General features: G+C 36.6%; 1 protein-coding gene across 2 annotated transcripts in view; it reads right to left on the bottom strand.

The window, feature by feature from the left end:
• Window positions 1–23033, bottom strand: part of sfl (N-deacetylase and N-sulfotransferase sfl) — a 259871-nt gene that overhangs the window by 52759 nt on the left and 184079 nt on the right. For both annotated transcript variants that reach the window (XM_090159288.1, XM_090159289.1), the window contains 3 exons: window positions 16363–16632; window positions 10552–10766; window positions 10239–10492 (listed from right to left, as the gene is read on the bottom strand). In XM_090159288.1, coding sequence (XP_090015414.1) covers window positions 10239–10492; window positions 10552–10766; window positions 16363–16632 — 739 coding nt within the window. The remainder of the gene's footprint in view (window positions 1–10238; window positions 10493–10551; window positions 10767–16362; window positions 16633–23033) is intronic.

Genomic DNA, 23033 nt, shown 5'->3' with positions numbered 1-23033 from the left:
CAAATATGTCGAAGGGGAAGGGAGAGTGATGAGCCGAGCCCGAGGCGACTTCCTTTCCTTCCGGGCTTCCGTTTCCTCCCATTAGCTCTTAGCGACCTCTCGCGGCCGGACTCCGAAACAAAGAGCGAAATGCAGATCTTCGAGCACCGTACCACCGGACAGCTAAGAATCAGTCAAGAATAAGGTACGAACTGCCCGAAAGGACATTTCAGCTGACGCTATTGAAAATGAAGAGCGACTTCGGCCATTCGGAAACGTTCCATTTCCCAACAAAGCTTTTATTCGAAAATAAAAACTACCGGCTGCCACTTACATACCTCCTTCATCGAAATATACTCTCGTATATTACTAATAATAATGATGTTTTATTTATATTAGCATAAGTAGCATAATGATAGTATATTTGGTGTTGGTCCATTTGATCGAAAAATATGTGATCGACAGTCGATCATTATACGTTGCAATTGATCGAAATTCCATTCGATCGAATCCCATTTGTCATTTGTTTCATAAGATCGAACCTTCAAATGATCGAATACTATTTGATCGAATTTAAAAGTATTTATAGTACCAGTTGGTATGTTTTTATTTTACCGAATGTCAATATGAAGTGCAGAAGGAATAATGATGGAATAATTCATTGCTTAAGTGCAGAAGGAATAATGATGGAATAATTCATTGCTTAAGTGCAGAAGGAATAATGATGGAATAATTCATTGCTTTAACTGTATTAAGCCACAAAGATGAAGAGATTTTTACTTTATACACTATATGATGGAATTTTTTATGACATCGACGATAACGGCCCGTTGTTTTTGATATATATAAATAGGGTCAGGTTAGGTTAGGTTAGGTTAGGTTGGGTTGATGTACGCGCGCCGTAGGGGCGTATGCACCGTTGGCCTTTTCGATTTACTCCCAAAAACTAGTAGTTTTACCCTACAGTAGCTTTCGATCAAATTTCGTTCGATCAAATGGGACCCGTTCGATCATTTGGGAATCGATCAAATAGACTCAAACCGTATATTTCACCAATGACAATATAAATCATAACGTGGAAAAAGACTGACAACTCGATTTCTTACTTTAGTCTTTGGAACCCAAGAACCCTTAAATGGAAACGCTTACTTTGTCAGAAAAATTGTGAATTATCCCAGCTTGCGGCACCGGGTGAAAACTCGGAACTACTCCTTCCGTGTTGAGTTTGCAAGTTCTCTCACCACTGGTTTAAGTGTTTGACACAGAGTTCTTCGGTTTCCCTTTCTCATAAAAACTTGTCGAGGTTAACGGTAATAGTGAGTGTAGGGAGCTGATGGCTCGCGTGCATTAAGGACTTGCCACCACCCTCCTACGCATTGTAACCCGGCCACCTGAAGTATGGGCTTTAAAAAAGTCGTTCGATGACTTAGGCCTAAGGTGGTGCCTTGGGTATTAGCCTAGCTGATTATTATTATTATAGTTGACTATTAGCATAAGTAACATAATAGACAGGGTTGCCACAGTGTTTTCACAATCAAATTCCCTGACTTTTATACCCAAATTAAAATTCCCCGACTTTTCCAGGAATTCCGGATACCGTGACAACCCTGATAAAGGTAAGTATGACAAATAGACTAGATAATCACCGAACTGATTTTCACAGTTATTGCGCAATCAAGGTTTCGATCAGCACAGAGCCCCCTAGTGTCTAAAATATGACCAAATAGAAATATCAGGGTTGCCACAAAATTTCCAGATTCAAATTCCCTGTTTTCCCTGACCATTTTAAGCTATTTTCCCTAACTTATTAAGGCCAAATTTTTTCTTTTATATTTTACTTTTATCAGAAGTTAATAAATTTAGATGGTCTTATATTTCAGTAAAAAGGTTATTGCAATGTTGAAAAAATTAGCCAAACGTTCAAGTAAATAAATGATAATCGTGGAATTTGTCATACATCTAGAGTTAAATTACCTTCAAAAAGTGCCCAGATAAAATTGAATTCCCTGACTTTTCCCTAGATTTTTACCAATTCTTAAAATTCCCTGACATTTCTCTGACTTTGTAGGCCCATTTTTAAATTCCCTGACTAATGCCAAGGACGATAATATAGCACTCACGAGGAGACTACCCGAGGTGATAATCACCGATTTTGTTGAAACTAGGTGGGTATGTAGACCTTATGGTAACATGAAATTTCACCAAGGGAAAAGTTGCTATGGGCAACCGAAAATGGTTTTAACAACACAGTATGTATATTTTCTCATTGAAAATAACATGGGAATCTGAGCACTTCTAAGGGTACCCCCCCTGTGAAAAATTTTAAAAAAAATTCAAATTTCAAAATAAAAAAATAGATCAAAATTGACAAATGAAATGAATTTTATGATATTTTAATGAATTTTGGTCAATTTGATCAAAATATGTAAAAATTGATCAATTGTTATTTTCAATGGGACAATATACGTACTGTGTTGTCAAAAACATTTTCGGTTGCCATGGCAAAACTAATGCCCATTGCAACTTTTCCCTTGGTGAAATTTCATGTTACCATAAGGTCTACATACCCACCTAGTTTCAACAAAATCTGTGATTATCACCTCGGGTAGTCTCCTCGTCAGTTCGAGTGCAAGTCCAAGTCGGAGCTAGGCGGGAGGGTCAGTGCTGAAAATAGGTTCGGTTGGAAAATATGCATTGAAACCATAGTTTTTATGTTACTTATGCTATTAGAAATACTTGCTTCGTTTTTAATGTCACCATTTATGTCATTTTTCGATAAATTTCTTAAACGTTTGATTTTTGATAGAAATGTTTTTTTTTTAGATAAAACTATGATCTCTATTCTCGAGTTTGTTCAGAGCAATTTAGTTATTGTTATAATCAAACTTAAACCTTACATTTTGACAATTTTTAAATCAAATTTTTGTTGTGGTAAGATAAATGTATGAGGTTTGCTTCATTTTGTTAAACAGCTAAAAAATTAAAATCTGTGTATGCATATTTCCCATTTTAACCATTAATTATTTTATAAAAATTATATAAAATTATCGTTTTGGGTCATCGTTATCGATACTTATAGCTCCAAATACATTATATTATTAATTAGAGTTGTAACACTTAACGTAACAAACCGTTATTTTAAATTGGCCTCTTTTGCGGGTAGAGATACGAATAAATTAAAAGACAATGTATCACCTCTAGTTAGATACTATTTAGTTGAGCCTTACTCACTCAATACAGTGGGATGCTGAGGGGGTTCTTACCCCATCTAATGGCAGAAAACTTTACCAAACATTCACAGGGTTTTCTCATAAAAGTTGGTTATTTTCTTACGAAACTTTCGATAACGCAATCAGTCGGTGACCATACTATCATTAACAGATATCGTTCAATGTCATCATTTTGCTATGTTACTTATGGTAATATCAAGCGCGCATACAAGTAACAAAGAACTATGAAAATTTTGAATACTGGCGCCATGAAGTTATATTTCTCAAACTGAGGGAATTGACTCTAGAGCCTACAATTTAATATAGACGTGGAAAAAAAGTATATCCATTATAATTTACTATTATTATTTATTGCTATTATCAAGAATTTATTTATTTATACTCAGGGATAATTAATATGTCTAGATTATTTTTAGCGTTTCTCCAATTCCACCCGTTGGGGCCCCGGGTATGCTCCTCCGCTTTAATAAAATCAAATAATACTGCAATCTCATTGGTTCTTAAAAATTACGTTTTTCGACGTGATTAACGCTGCTGCGAGGACGCAAAAAATAAGACCGCCTCCTTTTTTCCTCCCCCCCCCTTAGCGTGACGGGGTTAGGGCCTCAACGCGTCCGTCGATAGTCTCGACATATTCATTATCCCGGAGTATAAATAAATACATTCTTGCTATTATTATTTTATAATTATAAATTATAATTCTTGGGTCAGCGAAATAAAAATTTAAACATTATCTTCCCATTTTTGAGTAAAATATTCCACTTTTGCATTGACATAATGGTAGGGTCATTCCATTATTATCAACAGGGGACAATGTTATGGTGCATAGTTCTAAGTTACTTCTACGCGTTCTTGGTATAAGCAATAAATATATAATGAAAGATATTGCTGTTTCTGAAGCGAGTAATTATCCGAAAGATGGAATGACTTCTCAGAAAATCGTAACCAGCTAGCGGTGTCCTCGCGATCACAATTACTTTTAAAATAAAGTTAGAGAGGAGTTGCGTATGAAAAAAATCGAGTTGACTTTCAAATGAAAGAAAAACGGGCGTTGTTGGAACCTAATATAATTCCGATTGAATTATTAATTTCAAGATGATACGCTTTAGAAAGTTTTCTCTCATTCTTTCCATTGGAGGCATTTGTTAAACCAATAATGTATACGGGTGAACGGAGAATACGCGAGAAGCACCCTACTCGCCTCGTGATGCCCCGGAACAAAGCCACGCCCCTTTCACCTTTCCTCGTGTAATATTTCCCTCTTTCAGCCAGTTAGGGGGGAAGACACTCCAGTACGATGGCGGGCTCTCTCTTCTAGAGCCTCGTTCACACTAGAGCCTAAAACCCAGTTTAGGTCGGTTTGAATGCCAGTTTTGACCGCCAACGATAATTCTTGGTTCAAACGTGTGAAATCTATTCAGCCCGGTTCGCTTATAGCTAAGGCTTAACGACATTTCAAATTATGACTAGAATTTTGAAAATACTAAAATGTATCCCAAAACAATTAGTTAATCATGTTTAATATACATATAGTAATATTATTTGACATTGTTTAGAATTTTATCCCCATTATTTTTGAAAATACGAGCAATTTTACTTCCCCGCCTTGTCGTTTTGAAAGCGATTCTAAGCAAACCGACTTGGACGAGGTGCTTCCCGAACCAACACGAAGTGATTTCTCACGCTGGTTTCGAAAACTAGTTATCTAAACGAAGCGAATTTAGGGGTAAGTGTGAACGTAGCTTAGTAGGCGGAGATTATCTTCTTGGGATCATGAAAAGAGAAGTTATAGTTGCGGCTTCACATTCTCTGTTAACCCGAATAGATTCTTGGTTAAACTTAACGCGGAAAGACGCGGAAGTAGTTAGGCTTAGCAGATACCTTAACAAAAGCCCGATCGCGCGACGTATTCGTAAAAGGTGAAGCGTCCGAACGAGAACGTCGCAGATGTTCTGCGAAGATAACGGGAATAATTTGGCCCGAAGGTGAGGCGGACGCGCGCAGTCTGCGCGTTGTAAAGATGCCCGCATTGCGGGGGCCCCTTTCCTTATCACAACGGAGGGTTTCTCCACCTCACCGCGAGATTTCCAAAATTTTATTCATGCCTCTGCCGCGAAATCGATACGCGGGGAGTAGAGGAAAATTCAAATCTCATTTAAAATTTAAATAAGCAAACGATATCTGGCCCGTTAGTGGCAGAAATGTAAAATCGGAACAAATCGAAACAAAAAACCTTCATATACGAGTGAAATCGCCTCGAGCATTGGCCCTGGCGTGGTGCGGGGGTCCCGTCGAAAGCCTCTACTTGATATTAGCAATTTTGGATAGTTTGAACCATGGCGTCCTGCTTTTCGATTTCATGTTAGATTTTTTCGTACATATGTTTTCTTATTGCACGGCCTGTACTAAAAGTCACTGTTACCTTCGACCACTATCAAAGGGTATTTTTCGGCCTCCGCTATGTGAAATATTATTCGGTGAAATTTATTGTCTGCCATTAATATTAAAAATATTTTCCCACTTAAAAATTCAATTTAAAGTAACACAATGACGTAACTACCCGAGGGGTCGGACATTCAGAAAAATCCCGTACGCTCAGCGAAAAATCCAAAATCCGCGAAAAATCCGGCAAAGATTTAGTATTTGTTAACAAATCCACAAAATACTTGGAAAAATCCACAAATACACAAAATCCATAGAATAAATCTACAAATCCACAAAATCCAGGAGAAAATTCCACAAATCCACAGAAAAATCGAAAATCCACGAAAAATTCCTCAAATAATTTTCGATTTTTTAAAAATACAGGATTTTTCACAAATCCACAAAATCCACGGGAAAATCCAAAAAATACACAAAATCCAAGAGAAAAATCCATAAATCCACAAAATTCAAGAAAAAATCCACAAATCCAGCAAAAAATACAAATTCGAGGATTTTTAAAAAATACAGTTGGATTTTCCAAATACACAAATCCACAAAATCCAAGAGAAAAATCCACAAATCCAGCAAAAAATAGAAATTCGAGGATTTTTAAAAAATACAGTTGGATTTTCCAAAATCCACAAATCCACAAAATCCAAGAGAAAAATCCACAAATCCAGCAAAAAATACAAATTCGAGGATTTTTAAAAAATACAGTTGGATTTTCCAAAATCCACAAATCCACAAAATCCAAGAGAAAAATCCACAAATCCAGCAAAAAATACAAATTCGAGGATTTTTAAAAAATACAGTTGGATTTTCCAAAATCCACAAATCCACAAAATCCAAGAGAAAAATCCACAAATCCAGCAAAAAAATAAAAATACCGTTGGATTTTTCAAAAACCCACAAATATAATACAAAATCCACAAATCCAGTGTAAAATCCAAAAACTCCACTGGATTTGCAAATCCCGTACTTTTTTAATGAATGTCGGACCCCTCGTAACTACCTCCACCACCGTCATTCGTAATAACAACCGCTTCTGCATTAAAAAAGATCACATGTGGCAACCCTGTGTTATAAGTTTTTACAACTAAGGACTAACAATAAGAAAATATTCGATTCACTAACTATTGATAATATTTGATTTGATTGGACGCGCCACGTACGCCAGACTTCAGAAGCTAGATCATACCCTTTTTTAGACAGGGGGTTAAAAGTGTAAACAAATAAATAACAACGATTTTCGATTTGTGATCGAAAATATGTATCACGTAAAATGAAAAGAAACATTAGGATATGCTCTTGGAAACGTCTTTCGTGAAAAATTAGAAAAAAATAGTATTACAATTAACCGTCTTTTACAATGATTTTATCATATACACTACTGTTAAGATCGATAACTTTGTTAATATCGGCCGATATATCCTCCGATATTACAGCCGATATAGACGCATTCACATATTGCCTACAGGGAAATATGCAAAAAGGGGCGAAATCCACCCGAGGTACCTTCCTATTTAATAATGTTTGAGGTAGATGGCGACACTATAAAGTTTATGAAAAATAAACCTTTTTAAAAAGTTATTAATTAATTACTAAATTATAGTACTTTAAATCCCTATTAAAAATAAATAATTTAAATTTAAATTAACGATTAATTTTAACCGTAGTTAGCACTCTCCGCCATAGATGGCACTATAATACAATTTTAAGCTATCCAATCAGGGAAGATAATTTTGTATTTTAAATCTCGACAAAACCGTTCTCCACTAAAAACTGAAAACTTTCAACCAATCGTTGAAAATCAAAACTATGACGTCATGTTGCTTTCAGAGCGCCATCTACTAACAAATAACGCCATCACCACGTTACCTCGGATGAATTTTACCCCTTTAAAGTCGTCTTTGCCCGTCAAAAATTTGTAAATCGATCTATATCGGCTGTACCCATGTCGGTACACCCCTAGTAATTTTTAACCTAAACGTTTTCAAATTCGATAAAAAATTAAATTTCCTGGCATTTCCATGACATTTGAACCCATTTTCAGGATTTCCACGTTTTTCAGGTACTGTGACAACCCCGGCAAATCTATTGAACGATACAGGAACCGGAAGTACCACACGCAAATACCTAGCATTAGAATTTCTGATTTAGAGCCTTTTCCCATATTTTTAACGAAATAAGTTAATCGGTTAATTTTCTATTTATTACGATAAAAACTGTTTAAGTGTGTTATTTTAAATCTCGGGGATTTACGTAGCAGCCGGCTAAAACGATAATATTTAATTAAGCGAAGAATTGAGACGCGAATATGAATCGATACCAAATAATCGTTCGTCTTTGAATAATAGGTAAACTTCATTATAAATGAAGCGCGTAAAAGGTAAATTCCCATCTGATTAGGAGCTGCAAATTAGCAAATTCTTAAATACGCCGTAACTCAAATACGTTGGTTATAAGTAATTAATGTTAATCCAAACACGTCGGCGTATATTTAGCGGAACCTCCTTTGTTTGACTTTAAAGACGACGCGCCTCAACACCCTTTGCGGATGGTCCTAGACTGTTTACGGACTGGATTCAGTTGAACGACGAATTCTCGTTATACAACATGTCAGCTGCCAACTTCAAATCTACTCGTTGTTTGGCCGGTATTAAGACAACAAAAATACCAATTAGTCAAGGGGTTAATTGAAGCGTACCATTTCTATTACGAAATTTGGGTGTGATACAAACGCAGTACCTGACCTAGATGTATGACTTAATGTTTAATTGTTGTAAATATATCCGCGAATACATTTATCATTTGTTAATTTCAATTCGTTGGTAATGTGGCTTTCGAAGACGAGCGCTGTTGATAAATTTATCACATTTAGCGCCATCATTCGTTTGTCAGGTACAACTTTAAAGGAAATAAAATGGCGGCTGGTTCGCTATTGTAGTGTTTTAATGCCCGTAGGCTGGAATCCATACCTCTACTAGGAATGCTTATCGCGGCAGATTTTCGTCTAGATGTGGCTGACTGTTATTTTGACGTCACTATGTTAAGTTAACAATAAACAACGTGAGAGGGGAGCAGAGGGGATTTTTTATCTCGTAGGCGGGGCCAAAGCCGTCAGTGATCTTACCATACGCGATACGGGAGGATAAGCATTCCAAGTAGAGGTATGGATGAGTTATTGAATTACTTTTCCTTATGGAGAGCCCTAAACCAAATCAAATCAGTCTCGGCATCTTATTGGTTCCCTAAAACTGACGTCATCTGATGTGATAGAAGTGCATTCGTTCAACTCATGGGAGATGTCTTTCCGGTACATATCGACAAACCAAGCCAATTTTGCTGAACTAAGTTACTTATTTACAGCCCTTTTTTATCTCATAACTTTTGAAATATTCGTCTGCTACTGCTTTTATAGCTCATTGAAATTATGTTTTGGGGGTTTAGTTTGTATATTGTTTTTGCGCAGTTCTAAAAAATCCTTATTTTAGCCCCTGACAACGATGTTTAAAAGTGCACAAGAAATGGTTTTATTTTAATTTTAAAATAAAACCATTTTTTGCGCACTTTTAAACATCGTTATTCATTGTCTAACTAGAAATTTTGTGCAAGTCGCTAACTAAACAACAATAAATATTCCCGTTTGCTTAACTGTAATCCTGTTGCAATAACTGTGACTGGGGCCTAAGGTGTTATCCTAGTCTAGCCTAGCCTAGCCTAGCCTAGCCTAGCTGATAATCTAACATTTAATTAAAACTAGAGTTAACATTTAATTAAAACTAGAGCTACCTTTTACATTGTGAAACTAAATAGACCTGAAAAACGTACGTATAAAGCTGAATATTATATAAAATAAACATATATTGCTTCGCCGCCCGCTTATTTAGATATTTTTAATTTTCAACGATGAAGTCTCACGCTATCAAAGACGTATCCCATAGTTACCGTACCAAGTCGAGCTCACCTACCTTGATGAACATCCGATGACGTCAAAACACGAAGTCATCATAAAGCCTACCGCAATCGAGGGGTAAGACACTCTGCGAACTCGGTGTACACTGCCGTACCTTTGACAGTGCTGAATGGAACTCGCGAACTCTTGAAAATATGTACCTTTAACAGTGCTAAATGCACGAACTCGGTGTACAGATTATCTGAGACTGTCTTACCCCTCGACCGCAATAGAACCGCAGGCGGTGTTAAACAAATATTTTGGTAATATCTACAGAGCTAGATTCTCACTGGCTCTCCATAACCTATAGTCGCAGCCCGACAAGAGACATTGTCTTTGTCAGGAAGCAAAGGGTCCCGGAAGGAGACGCGAAGACGCAGTGGGCGGCTGGCTTAGAAACAACGGTTCGGGAGTGGCGATATCGCGTTGATGCGGGAGCCCGCCAAAAGGAATCCTGGGAATGTTTCCCTCGATTAGATAAACAATTCCAATCTACCACGGCGTACGAGCCTCTTCCCAATCTCCACATTCCAAGCCGACTGTTGGTGAGGATCTTAGCCCTAATTCGCTTTTAATAGAAATATCAGCTCGGCCAGTGCGAGTTGAAAACGAGCCAATCTCCGAAATTAAAATATGAGATGCATTCTTACCTGAACCACGGTGATGACAGTCTTCTTTTTGGTGCGATTACTTTCTCCGTAGTCGACCTCGTTGGTCTCGGTCAAGGCGTGAGCCAGGCCCAGGGCTTCGTACGTGGAATGATTGGGGTAAAAAACCGTCCAATCTTCCCCGGGAAGGTCGCCCGAATAAATTTCACCGGCTCGAGTCAGTCTCAAAATGGGGGAAGACGGATTGACGCGGTAATTTTGCAGGCCCACGTTCGTGTCCACGTACAGCGGCATACCTGAGATCGCGGATGAGCGATTAGTACGTCACTCTCGAGCAAAGGGAACCGTCGATTACCTTTGAGCTGGGCTCCTTTGACGGCTTCTTCCCTCTTGCGCATGAAGCCTATAATGCCGACGTTGTATTCGCGGCAGTACTTGTCCAATAGGTCCCGGTTCCATCGGTTCATGATCAAATATTTGTCCAAGTTCTCGAAAACTATCACGGCGAACTTGCCTTTGTCCAGATTCGTCAAAAGAGGAAGGCTCTTTCCCGTTATTTCCACTTTAAACCTGAACAAAATAATACCGCCATTTTAGTCGACCAAATCATTCGTTGAATTTATACATTTTTCAACTGGATGCTACAAAAGACTATTTTGAAAACCAATCAGCGTTGCCAGGTCAAAAACTGAAAATTATTGCACCCCTGATCGAGAATTATTGAATTCTAGGAAAAATTATTGCATTTCCTCTTATTCAGAGAACTTGTAGTTATTTAAAAATTTAATATTATTTTCTTTATGAAACATGAGTCAAAACCACCCAATTTAGAGATATTAAGGCGGAAGTCGGTGGTTTTGTGTTTTGGGGAAAAATAAGAGATGGCGCTATCGTGCTGGAGCTGAGTAGAACAGAACTGTCAAACTGCCGCAAACTGTAACTTTAGTAATTATGAGTTACAGCATAGACGGTATATTATACTGTCTATGGTTACAGCTCCAGACAATTTTGTTTTTATGGGGCTGAACATGAATAAAAATCATAATATTCGATTTATGTAAAAATTATTGAAAATATGGTACATCTTAAGGAAATTATTGCAAAAAAGCGTACCATAAGTAAAATTATTGAAGTGTACCATAATTATGGTACGCCTGGCAACGCTGAAACCAATGTTCCGTAAATAATCAGCTAGGAACCATACAGCCCCAAGCGTGAATTTATTCCAGGGCTGGCACAATTTCTAGGAAAAAACCGGGTGGAAAAAACTAGATTTTTCCGCGGTTTTTTCCACCTATTGTTTTCCTGTTAAAAACCGTGTTGAATATCGTATTTCCATGGTTTTTCCACCTCTAGTGGCAAAATTCAATAAAAAATAAATAATAAAAGCAGTATATTCTTCTATTCTATTCACTATTCTTCTGGCCTTTTTTCATCTCTCCCATTTGCAATGACCAAATTAGTCACTTAAGAGATATATCAATGATTAATTTAGCATGAAAAGAGTTTTTTCCACTTTTTTCCTGTTTTTACCAGTTTTTATTTTATTTCCACTTTAAACCTGAACCAAATAATACCGCCATTTTAGTCGACCAAATCATTCGTTGAATTTATACATTTTTCAACTGGATGCTACAAAAGACTATTTTGAAAACCAATGTTCCGTAAATAATCAGCTACAGGGCACCCACCAAAATCTCAAAAAAAAATAGGGAAATAGGGGATTTTTCTGGCTAGAAATAGGGTGAAATAGGAACCAAATATTTTAAAGTAGGAACCAAATAGGGACCATTTTAATAAACAAAAATAAGATCTTTATTTATACTTTTAAAAGCAGCAAATTTTTAAAACTGACTTAGTTTTAATTTAAAAAAATGTTTTATCACAAAAATTAAGTACTTAGTTTTAATTTCTAAAAAAACTTTTATCAATCCCAAAAATGACTATAAATTTTTTGTAATAATTCTATCACATTAAATCGGGTTTTTTTTCGCTTTTCTACGAAATATTTTAAGCCGATGGTACTTTTCACCAAATGTACTAGAAATAGGGTGATTTAGTGACCAAATCCCAATTTTATGGTGGTTTAGGGACCTCGAAAAAAAGTAGGGGCTTTTAGGCATTTTAGGGACCTGGTGGGAGCCCTGCAGCTAGGAACCGTACAGCCCCAAGCGTGAATTTATTCCAGGGCTGGCACAATTTCTAGGAAAAAACCGGGTGGAAAAACTAGATTTTTCCGCGGTTTTTCCACCTATGCTTGTCCAGTTGAAAACCGTGTGGAAAATCGTACTTCCATGGTTTTTTCCATCTCTATAGTGGCAAAATTCAATGAAAATAAATAATAAAAGCAGTATATTCTTCTATTCTATTCACTCTTCTTCTGGCCTTTTTTCACCTATCCTATTTGCAAAGACCAAATTAGTCACTTAATAGATATATCAATGATTAATTTAGCATGAAAAGAGTTTTTTCCACTTTTTTTCCGGTTTTTACCAGTTTTTCTCACATGTCCCGGCAAAAACCTGTTTTTGCCAACCCTGATTTATTCATATTCAACCATGAATACTATGATACTGGCGCCATCACGTTCAAAAAAAGGCTGAGCTTTTAAAAACCCCGCCCACAGTGGCGTCACCGGATACAGACGTTTGCCTAAAATTTCGCGTCCATAACTATTTTAAGTCCGTTTGATAAGATCAATTATGCGCGTGAAATTAGTTTTAATTAATCTAAAATAAATTTAGCGAGTGAAGAATTAACCCAAAAGGTTGTTGCTAGGTTAGCCCTTGATAAGGAGGAACTAATTTTAAAACCACAAAGGCTCAAACATATAGACTATTTTGGTTTACGTTTGTTAACAGAAGGGAATGAGAAACTCAGTCTTGACTGTGATACTTATCAAGTATTTTGACTGAATTGAAAATGATATTTACAAAATTCAAACATAATTCCTAGCGGTAGACAAATATATAAAAATTATGAACTAATGATAGATTCTTCAAATTATCACAATAGGTGGAAAGAATGTCTTTTAAACTAATCATATAGGTAGAAACGGACATTTTAAAAGCACTTTTGAAATTACGCGGAGTGATTGGCCCGTTTAAATAGCCGTTGTGACGTAAATCGGCAGAAAGTCCAGCCTTTTTTTAATAATGATGGTACCAGGTGTATAACCTACTGTTCTATATTCATGGTTGAATATGAATAAATTCAACTAGTGACTTACGAAGCCAATTACCGGTACCCGGATTAAATTGCGTAGGAGGGCGGTGGCAAGCCCTTCAAGCCACGCGAGCCAACAACTCCCTACACTCACTATTACCAATAAGCTATTATTATTATTTATTATTATACCTGGTCCCACCCTGGCATGGCGATTAGCAAACATAGCGCCAACCCTAATCCCTATATTCATTGTTGAACTATTATTTAACAATGCTTTCGAGACTAGACTTTGGAAACTGTCGTCTGCTAAATGGCGGATGAGAAAAGTATCTAGAGATGGCGGTAGTGTCATTCTAATTTCGTTCGCTAAGACAGGAATTTAGAGTAGATTGAATCTCTAGCATATTGTATGAAACATAAGTTGCGATAACATTTTTGTTACATTATAGTTTTCCCAGGGCATTTGCGTAGTAGAGCCGTGCATAGAGATTGAGTAGGCACTAGGCATGGACGAAAGTGTTTAGCGACCCTGACATAAATGCAGGATGACCACAGAAAATTCAAAATCTTATAGGAAATATTAAGTCGATTTATAGGATTTTATAGGATAGATTTTTTGCGAAATAAAGGAAAATATCGGAAAAAAAAATCATTAAAATTACAGGAAAATAAAGGATAAATTTCATTAAAATTACAGGAAAATAAAGGATAAATTTCATTAAAATTACAGGAAAATAAAGGATAAACTTCATTAAAATTACAGGAAAATAAAGGATAAATTTCATTAAAATTACGGGAAAATAAAGGATAAATTTCATTAAATTTACGGGAAAATAAAGGATAAATTTCATTAAAATTATAGGAAAATATAGGCAAAACTTAATTAAATTTACAGGAAAATATAGGATAAATTTCATTAAAATTACGGGAAAATAAAGGATAAATTTCATTAAAATTACAGGAAAATATAGGCAAAATTTAATTAAATTTGCAGGAAAATATAGGATAAATTTCATTAAAATTACAGGAAAATATAAATTTCTAATTTTGTAGATTTAGATATCCAAAGGGCAAATACATAATTTTGCAATGGTGAAGCCCGAAAAATACCACAAATGAAGGAAAAAATTTAAAGTAGTGTAATTAAAGGAAGTTAAAGGAACACATTGAAAGTACAGAATTGTTTTTAAATATATGCGTGGTCACCCTGTAAATGCTCCATTACAGTAAAAATTTAATATTGAGTTTAAACAACTTTGCTCATCGGTTTCCTACCCTTATAAAAATACCCAATTACTTCTAACTGCTGTTCAATTTCCTGTAATCAGGGTTGGCGAAAACCTGTTTTTGCCGGGACATGTGGGGAAAACTGGTAAAAACCGGAAAAAAGTGGAAAAAACTATTTTCATGCTAAATTAATCATTGATATATCTATTAAGTGACTAATTTGGTCATTGCAAATATTAGAGGTGAAAAAAGGCCAGAAGAAGAGTGAATAGAATAGAAGAATATACTGCTTTAATTATTTATTTTTTATTGAAATTTGCCACTAGAGGTGGAAAAAACCATGGAAGTCCGATTTTCCACACGGTTTTAACAGGAAAACAATAGGTGGAAAAAACCGCCGAAAAATCTAGATTTTTCCACCCTTGGCAAAATTGTGCCAACCCTGCCTGAAATATAGTGCAGTGGCAGTTCAATTAAAAATAAGAAAAATGAATTGAAGTGGAAAAATTTTGCTAAATCAGTTTGGCGCTGCATTATAATGTTTGTATACAGGCGCGGATTTAAGCATGGTCTCTATGGGCTGCAACCCAGGGCCCCCTTCGCTGTCAAAAAATAATAAAAACAATTTGAACTAAAAATAAAAAGAGTAAAAACACAGTTTTTAGGCAAAATGACGTATGAGTTGCCACAACTAACCAAAACTTGGGTTAATTGAGTAGGACCCAAACAGTCCGGGGGCCCCAAAGTTAACGGTCCGCCCCTGTTTGTATATAATTATAATGAACTAGAAACTAGATACAAATCTCTTAGTCAGTTATTACTAAATTATATTTTATCCATAATATAAGGTACAGATTGCTCACGTTACCCTTTCGCTGGGGTAAGAATTAAGACAGGGTTGCACAATATTAAAAGATTCAAATTCCTTGACTATCCCCTGATTTCCCTGACCATTTTAAGTTTATTCGCTGACTTTTTAAGGTCAAAATTAGACAGTTTTTAACTAAATTATATTAATCAGAAGTTAATAAATTAATAATCTTATATTTCAGTACAAAAGTTAAAAACCTTTCAAAGATCTAAATAATAATAATAGCAGAATTTGCCATAGATCTGGAGTAAAATTACCTTAAAAAAGTGTCAATATTAAAATGAATTCCCTGACAAATTCTTAAAATTCCTTGACCTTTCACTGACTTTTTAGGCCCATTTATAAATTCCCTGATTTTTCCTGAAGTGTGTCAACCCTGTAAGAACACTTAGTAGGGAGGGGGGGGGGGCATGACACCAAGGTCACGGATAGAAATGTACGACGTCATAACTAAAAGCCGCCAAGCCGCCTGACAAACAGACCGAGTCCGTAATTCGCTTCCAAATATGTCACATAAAACCAAGTTTGTCGACCTACTTAGCCCTAAAGCTCGAATGCGCGATGCAAATAGCGTACAAAGCCCATAATCTCTATACAGATATGTCCGCTTTCAAACAGAGTGCCACCTAAGCGCAACAAACACAGCACCCTACACAAGGACAACGCCACCCGTCAAAAGTCGTGCATTTCCTCGTGTACATTTTTCATTGGTCAGATGATTTAGCGCCTGCTGCCGTCGGAAGGGGAAAATTCGGAAACGGTCTTCCCCCTTTCCGTAAAACGTGCAGCGTAGAGGTTCGTCCAATGAAATTTGTACGCAACACCGCGTTAGCGTGTGTAAAGGCTAGCCGCGTTCTCCTCGCGTTTGTCGCTCCTAGGTGGCGCAAAGGCAGAACTCACTTCATCCTGGCCGCCTCGAGCATTTCGCGAATGAGCCGTCCCAGCGGAGAGAACTGCGTCTCAACGAAGACTAGAACTTTGGCGTCCAGGCGCAGCTGGGCGTTGGAAGCGTGTGGATTGACCATGGCGTTGAGGTGGGCGCCGGGGATCACCCCTCCCAGGCGACCCACGCCGAGCCCCGACGCCGACGACTTGGGCCCCGCCGCGTTGAGCTGCTGATGAAGAGCGTGCCCGCATTGGAAATTGGGCTGCGGGGGCAGCCGCAAGAAACTGAAACGAAAAAAACCAATAGTGAATGGTTAAGTCTTGGCTTGACAGTCTTTGTATCAATGTATTATGACTATGTTGAGACCATTGAATCGGGAACAGTACCGCTAGAATGACATAGGCTCGTTCGGGAGTCGTGGTTTCGCGAAACCAATTCTGCAATTTCGAGTCGGCGCGCTCAGCTGTCAACTCTATCATTATAAGTGTGGCGCCATCTATCACTTTCAAAATACATGAGTACTATTACTTCAATTGTATAGGATGTAGTTCCCGCCGCTAACAGCGGATGGCGCCACCGACAAATGATAGAGTTCTCAATTTGGAAAAATTTGTTTCGCGGAAGTCAGATTGAAATTGTCATTCTAGCCGTACTATTCCCAATTCATAAGACAGCTAACGTTTTAAATTCGAGAAGACTAGTGCTTTGAAAATTTCCAAGCAATCGGACCTATTACACTAGGGGTACGTTCAGTAACGCAAATCTGGGGAAAATTCGTTTTTTACGTTTGCTTATCGTCATAGTGACGTAGGAAGTTACTGAACGGTTGGCATCGATTACTCAGCGATGTTTTTGATGAGCGTTACTGAACGTACCCTAAGTTGGACGAACATATTTTATTTTATTGAACTGCCGGTAGTTTAAGTAAGCTTAGATACAGTGTTTCACTGAAGGACACCTTCCAACTGTCACCTTGTCGTGCCATATTTTGACAATGACGTTGACGACGTCAATCAAATCCAAGGCGAAGCAATTAACGCGAAAAAGAGGAAGGACTATAAATACGCGGGTTCGAAAATTCACTCGGTTTGTCATAGTTAAATCATCTAGAGTTGGTGCTTTTATAAATTACAGAGTAACCACTGAAAAACCCCAAACAATTTATAGGAATATAGGAAATTCAACAGTCGATTTATAGGAAAATATAGGAGTATTTTCTTTGATAATATAGGAACATATAGGAAAATTTGCAGAAATAAAATTTTAATTTGTTTTAATATAAAAGGAACTTCTTCTAAGCTTACATTTCGTATATCCTATTCTCCGCCACTCTCCCCCTATTCGGCTTTCCGTTGCTACGCAACTCGATTTGAAATTTTTAATGTTTAGGCTTAGTTGCTCTTTTCGGTGTTATAGTCGCAAGGCAGATTTCCCGCACGGTACTGACGAGTCCCAAATAGGACGAAACCGTCTACCGTTGGAATTTCTGGCTATTTTATTTTATTTTATTTAGTTTTTCACTCGAAGATCTATTTGGTCCGAGTGTCGCGTCTTTTTGTTCGCTCGAAGACCTATCGGTACGAGCTATTAGTAAGTTTTTAAATTTCTTCAAATTTGTTTAGGGTTTAGCTGTATCGTCCCTTTTCATAATGGACTAATCTACTTATTCGCTAATTTTATCATCCTTGACGATATTCTTTATTCCATTCAGTGCAGTTTTTGTAGACGCAGTTTACATTTTATCAAAGCGATTTAGTACATTGAGCGCCATCTGTATTACTAAAAGCGAACTAGGCACGCGGGAAACTCGAAAAAACCGCGCGAAATACAAAATAATATTTAATTATAGGAAATGAAGGAAAGCATTGAAATATAGGAAAAATAAAATAAAGGAAGAATGGTCACCCTGAAATTAAATAAAGCTGCATAGAACTGTTTGAAAAATTGTAGACGAATTTCAGATAGCACCTCCCGTTTCTTCGCATGTCTCAGTCGTGATTCTGTAGCCTCATCCATCCTCCAAATTCAAACGAATCTAAGGCCTTTATAGTGACATATACCGCCCATTGTATTAAAATTTTTGGTTGGATTTAGCAAGTGTCCGTATAGTCTCTTCCAGCTAGGAGCAACAAACACAGCATCACACACTAGGAGAAAGCAACCCGTCAGAAGTCGTGCATTTTCTTGCGTACAGTTTTCATTGGTTAGACGCTCTAGCGCCTGCTGCCGTCGGAAGGGGCAAAATCCGGAAATTGTCTTCCCCCCGCCCGTAAAACATTCAGCGTAAAGGCTCGTCCAATGAAATTTGTACACAACACAGCGTTAGCCTGTTTAAAGGCTAGCCGCGTTCTCCTTGTGTTTGTTGCTCCTATAGATTCCATCGAGTCATCATTTCTGCAAAGGCTTACACGCTTTCGCGCCTTATTTTCTGGAGGCAGCTAAGATTGTAAATTGACGAAAACAAAGGATTTCGCGTCGGCAGTGTGTCCCTGTCTATGCTAATCAAGCAACGATAACTCGTCACCAGGTCCCTAGCCCCGTAAAAACGGGTGGGCGTTTTGCCTGGAGAGAAAGAGGTCTTTGTTGTTCAGCGCCTCAGCGCTAAATTGCTATTACCGGAAATGAGGCACTCCAAGCGAAAGAGAGAGAAAAAGGGGGGCTTGGGGGGGGGGGGGCAGAGAAACCGGAAGTAGCGATTGAAGGAAATGATGTTAAGCGGCTTTGGGCGCTTTGGGGTTTTTGGGGCAGCCCGCTTTTAAGCCCCGTTTCCCTTCCTGGGACTGCATTGTCCTCGCAGCAGACGACAGCTTGTAAGCCTTGCTCGAAATAAGTAGTCCACTCGCTTTAAGAGGATTTCGCTCGTAGCACTTAACTACTCTTCTATTGTTTATTCGCTTCGAGTAAATCAAGGTTGGTTAACCTCGCGAAGTCGATTTTAAAAACTAAATTAGTCAATTACGGCTCGCTAAATTTTTGAAAGGATTTATTCCAAAAAAAAACAAAGCAATTTGTGGCCACCAATCTTTTCTTCGTTTGGCCGACTTGGACAGATGGAGGGACTGAGAAAAAAGAGTGACGGACAATGAGATAAATTTTTACTCCGACTATGGTGAAGATGGCGCCACACAACGTTAAGGGGCTTTCTCGATTGAATTTAATAACGACGAGCGACGCACGGTCGGTGGCGAGTTCCGATTTCTACTTAAATTGGATGTTGTAGAACTTTGAGTATAAATTGTGGGGAAAAAGATTAAAATCTATCAATGCTACATATAAATATCTATTAATTCTATAAACAAATATCTATTAATCCTATAAACAAATATCTATTAATTCTATAAACAAATATCTATCTATTCCATATACAAATATCTATCTATTCCATATACAAATATCTATCTATTCCATATACAAATATCTATCTATTCCATATACAAATATCTATCAATGCTACAAGTGAATATCTATCAATGCTACATGTAAATGTCTATCGATGCTACAAATAAATATCTATCAATGCTACAAATAAATATCTATCAATGCTACAAATAAATATCTATCAATTCTATACACCAATATCTATCTATTCCATATACAAATATCTATCAATTCTATACACCAATATTACTATCAATTCTATACACCAATATTACTATCAATTCTATATACAGATATCTATCTATTCCATATACAAATATCTAACTATTCCACAGAAATATCTATCAATGCTACATACAAATATCTATCAATTCTATATACGAATATCTATCAATTCTATATACGAATATCTATCTATTCTATATACGAATATCTATCTATTCTATATATAAATAATATAATAATAATAATAATCAGCTAGGCTAATACCCAAAGCACCACCTTAGGCCTAAGTAATCGAGCGATTTTTGAAGCCATTAATTCAGGTGGCCGGGTTACAATGCATAGGAGGGTGGTGACAAGCCCGTTGTGCCACTATTACCGTCAGCCTCGACAAGTTTTTTAAATTTCTATCTATTCTACATACAATAATATATAAAGTATATATATGAAATTTCTTATTGAATAGTATTTGTAGGCTACATGCGGGTCGAAAAAGCCTTAAAAGGTACAAATTAAACCCGGTATGGATTACCGATGCGGTAAGGTTCTCGCAGTCTTTGAAACACGTTTTCGGAAGGAAGAAATCAATGGCAGTACAGGGCAGGAACGAGACTCAGCCACGAAGAATTCGGAGTTCCCGTTAGTGATACACAAAACCGTTATAGCAACATAAAGCCCACAGAATTTTAGGAGGAACGCTATCGATGTAAAAATATATATTCGATCCTCGGGGAGTTTCCCAAACCTTCAACTTTATTTCGAATCGAACGTGTGGGCAGAGAAACGATTCTTAGCTACATCCCAATGACGAAAGCAGGTATCTCCAAATTCCAGTATTCCAAATAAAACTCGTTACTTTCGTTATAATTAGAATTTTTCTATTATGAAAATAATAAATTGGAATTATTTGACTCTACAGGGTGTTTCAAAGATAATGCAAAAATTTTCAGGAGTTTTAGGGGGTGAGTTGAGAAGTATGCCTATTTTTTGCCGATTTTCCTACGATGAGTTAAAAGAGCGCCAGAGAGCTTCAAAGTGTGGCCTACTAGCCCCTGGAAGTAGGCTGCAACAAGCGCAATATTTAATTTTCTTAAAATTTCAGAGAAAGGTTTTTGAAAATTTTATAGGAAAATTTTAGATGCGAATTATTGGAAAATAAAGGAAATAAATTGGATAATTATAGGAAAATATAAGAAATAAAATAGGATAATTATAGGAAAATATAGGTAAAAATAGGTGAATTATAGGAAAATATAGGAAATAAAATAGGCGAATTATATGAAAATATAGGAAATAAAATAAGATAATTATAGGAAAATAAAGGAAAAAATTGGGCGAATTATAGGAAAATATAGGAAATAAATAGGGCGAATTATAGGAAATAAAATAGGCGAATTATAGGAAAATATGATAAATAAAATAGGATAATTATAGGAAAATATAGGAAAGAAAATAGGCGAATTATAGAAAAATATTAAATAAAATAGGATAATTATAGGAAAATAAAGGAAATAAATTAGGCGAATTATATGAAATATAGGAAATAAAATAGGATAATTATATGAAAATAAAGGAAAAAAATTGGGCGAATTATAGGAAAATATAGGAAATAAATTGGGCGAATTATAGGAAAATATAGGAAATAAAATAGGCGAATTATAGGAAAATATGAGAAATAAAATAGGATACTTATAGGAAAATATAGGAAATAAAATAGGCGAATTATAGAAAAATATGAAATAAAATAGGATAATTATAGGAAAATAAAGGAAATAAATTAGGCGAATTATAGGAAACTCAATAAGAAAATATAGGGAAAAATAATAATGCCATTATTGCATATCGACATGCTTTGACTCGAATCACCTATTGAATATTGATATTTTTTGTACACTGCTTTCTTGCATTATTGGATCACTTAGCGGATTTTACAAAGCCCGGACATTTCAAGATTTTGTTCGAAAGTGGCTGTGTTTTCAAAAGATGTTCTATGACACGTACCAAAAAATTCTTTCATTTTCCAAAGACCGTGAAATTATATGAATATACAGGGTGGTCCAGCCTCGGTACTTCTCCTAGTACACCAGAGTGCTGCGGAAGAAACACTTCTACAGGCGCTGGTAGGCCAAAAATAGACCAATGTGAGAATTGGATGCCTCAGTCGTGGTCCAGCCTCGGTACTTTTTCTAGTCTAAAAATAGACCAATGAGAGAATTAGAAACGCATCCTCCAAATGCTTTTTCGGGCGATTGGATAAAGATGCGCTTCTAATTATGCCATTGGTCTATTTGTGGAATACCAGCGCCTGTAGAAGTGTTCCACCCGCAGCACTCTGGTGTACTAGGAGAAGTACCGAGGCTGGACCACGGCTGAGGCTTCTACCCTGTATAGGAAAATAAAGGAACTTATAGGAAGGCATTAAAAATTAGGAAAATAAAGGAACTTATAGGAAGGCATTAAAAATTAGGAAAATAAAGGAACTTATAGGAAGGCATTAAAAATTAGGAAAATAAAGGAACTTATAGGAAGGCATTAAAAATTAGGAAAATATAGGTAATATAGGAAATCTGGTCACCCTAGTGTAATTATAGCCAAGGTTTCACTTTCCTTTCGGTCTTATAGAATGTAAGGAACGAAAATTAATTTTAAATGAAAATTAAATCTTTTAGATTTTGCGGTTTATAAGTCTCGACTATAAAATAAAATATAATAAAAACTAAAAGAAAGCTTCGAGAAAATGCTTGTAGGTGGAAACACCTTCAGTGAAATTTAAGAAAAAAGTGAATTGTCTGGACGAGGTATGCCATCTGTTGGTGGTAATGAGTACTATATTAAGTGGGCTTCAATCGGAATTATATTTCTCATATAGAAAATATGGCTAGAGTTACTGTAATTTTAAGTAAACACGTCTTTTATAAAGAGACAATCAGCAAAAAGCGGCCACGATGGGGCTGCACTTTCTTTAAAGCAAGTATCGGCTCTTTCAGAAAATTAAAAATGCTTCGATCTATTGGTATATATAGAAACTAATAAGATAATATGTTAGTATATCATAAAAGGTGATAAAATTGGCGAATAAGTAGAT

Source organism: Leiobunum rupestre, chromosome 9 (assembly GCF_980474605.1).
Source record: "Leiobunum rupestre chromosome 9, qqLeiRupe1.1.hap1, whole genome shotgun sequence".
NCBI classification, from domain to species: Eukaryota; Metazoa; Arthropoda; class Arachnida; order Opiliones; family Sclerosomatidae; genus Leiobunum; species Leiobunum rupestre.
Note: the sequence above shows the minus strand (reverse complement) of the source record. Positions and strands in the feature narration are given on the sequence as shown.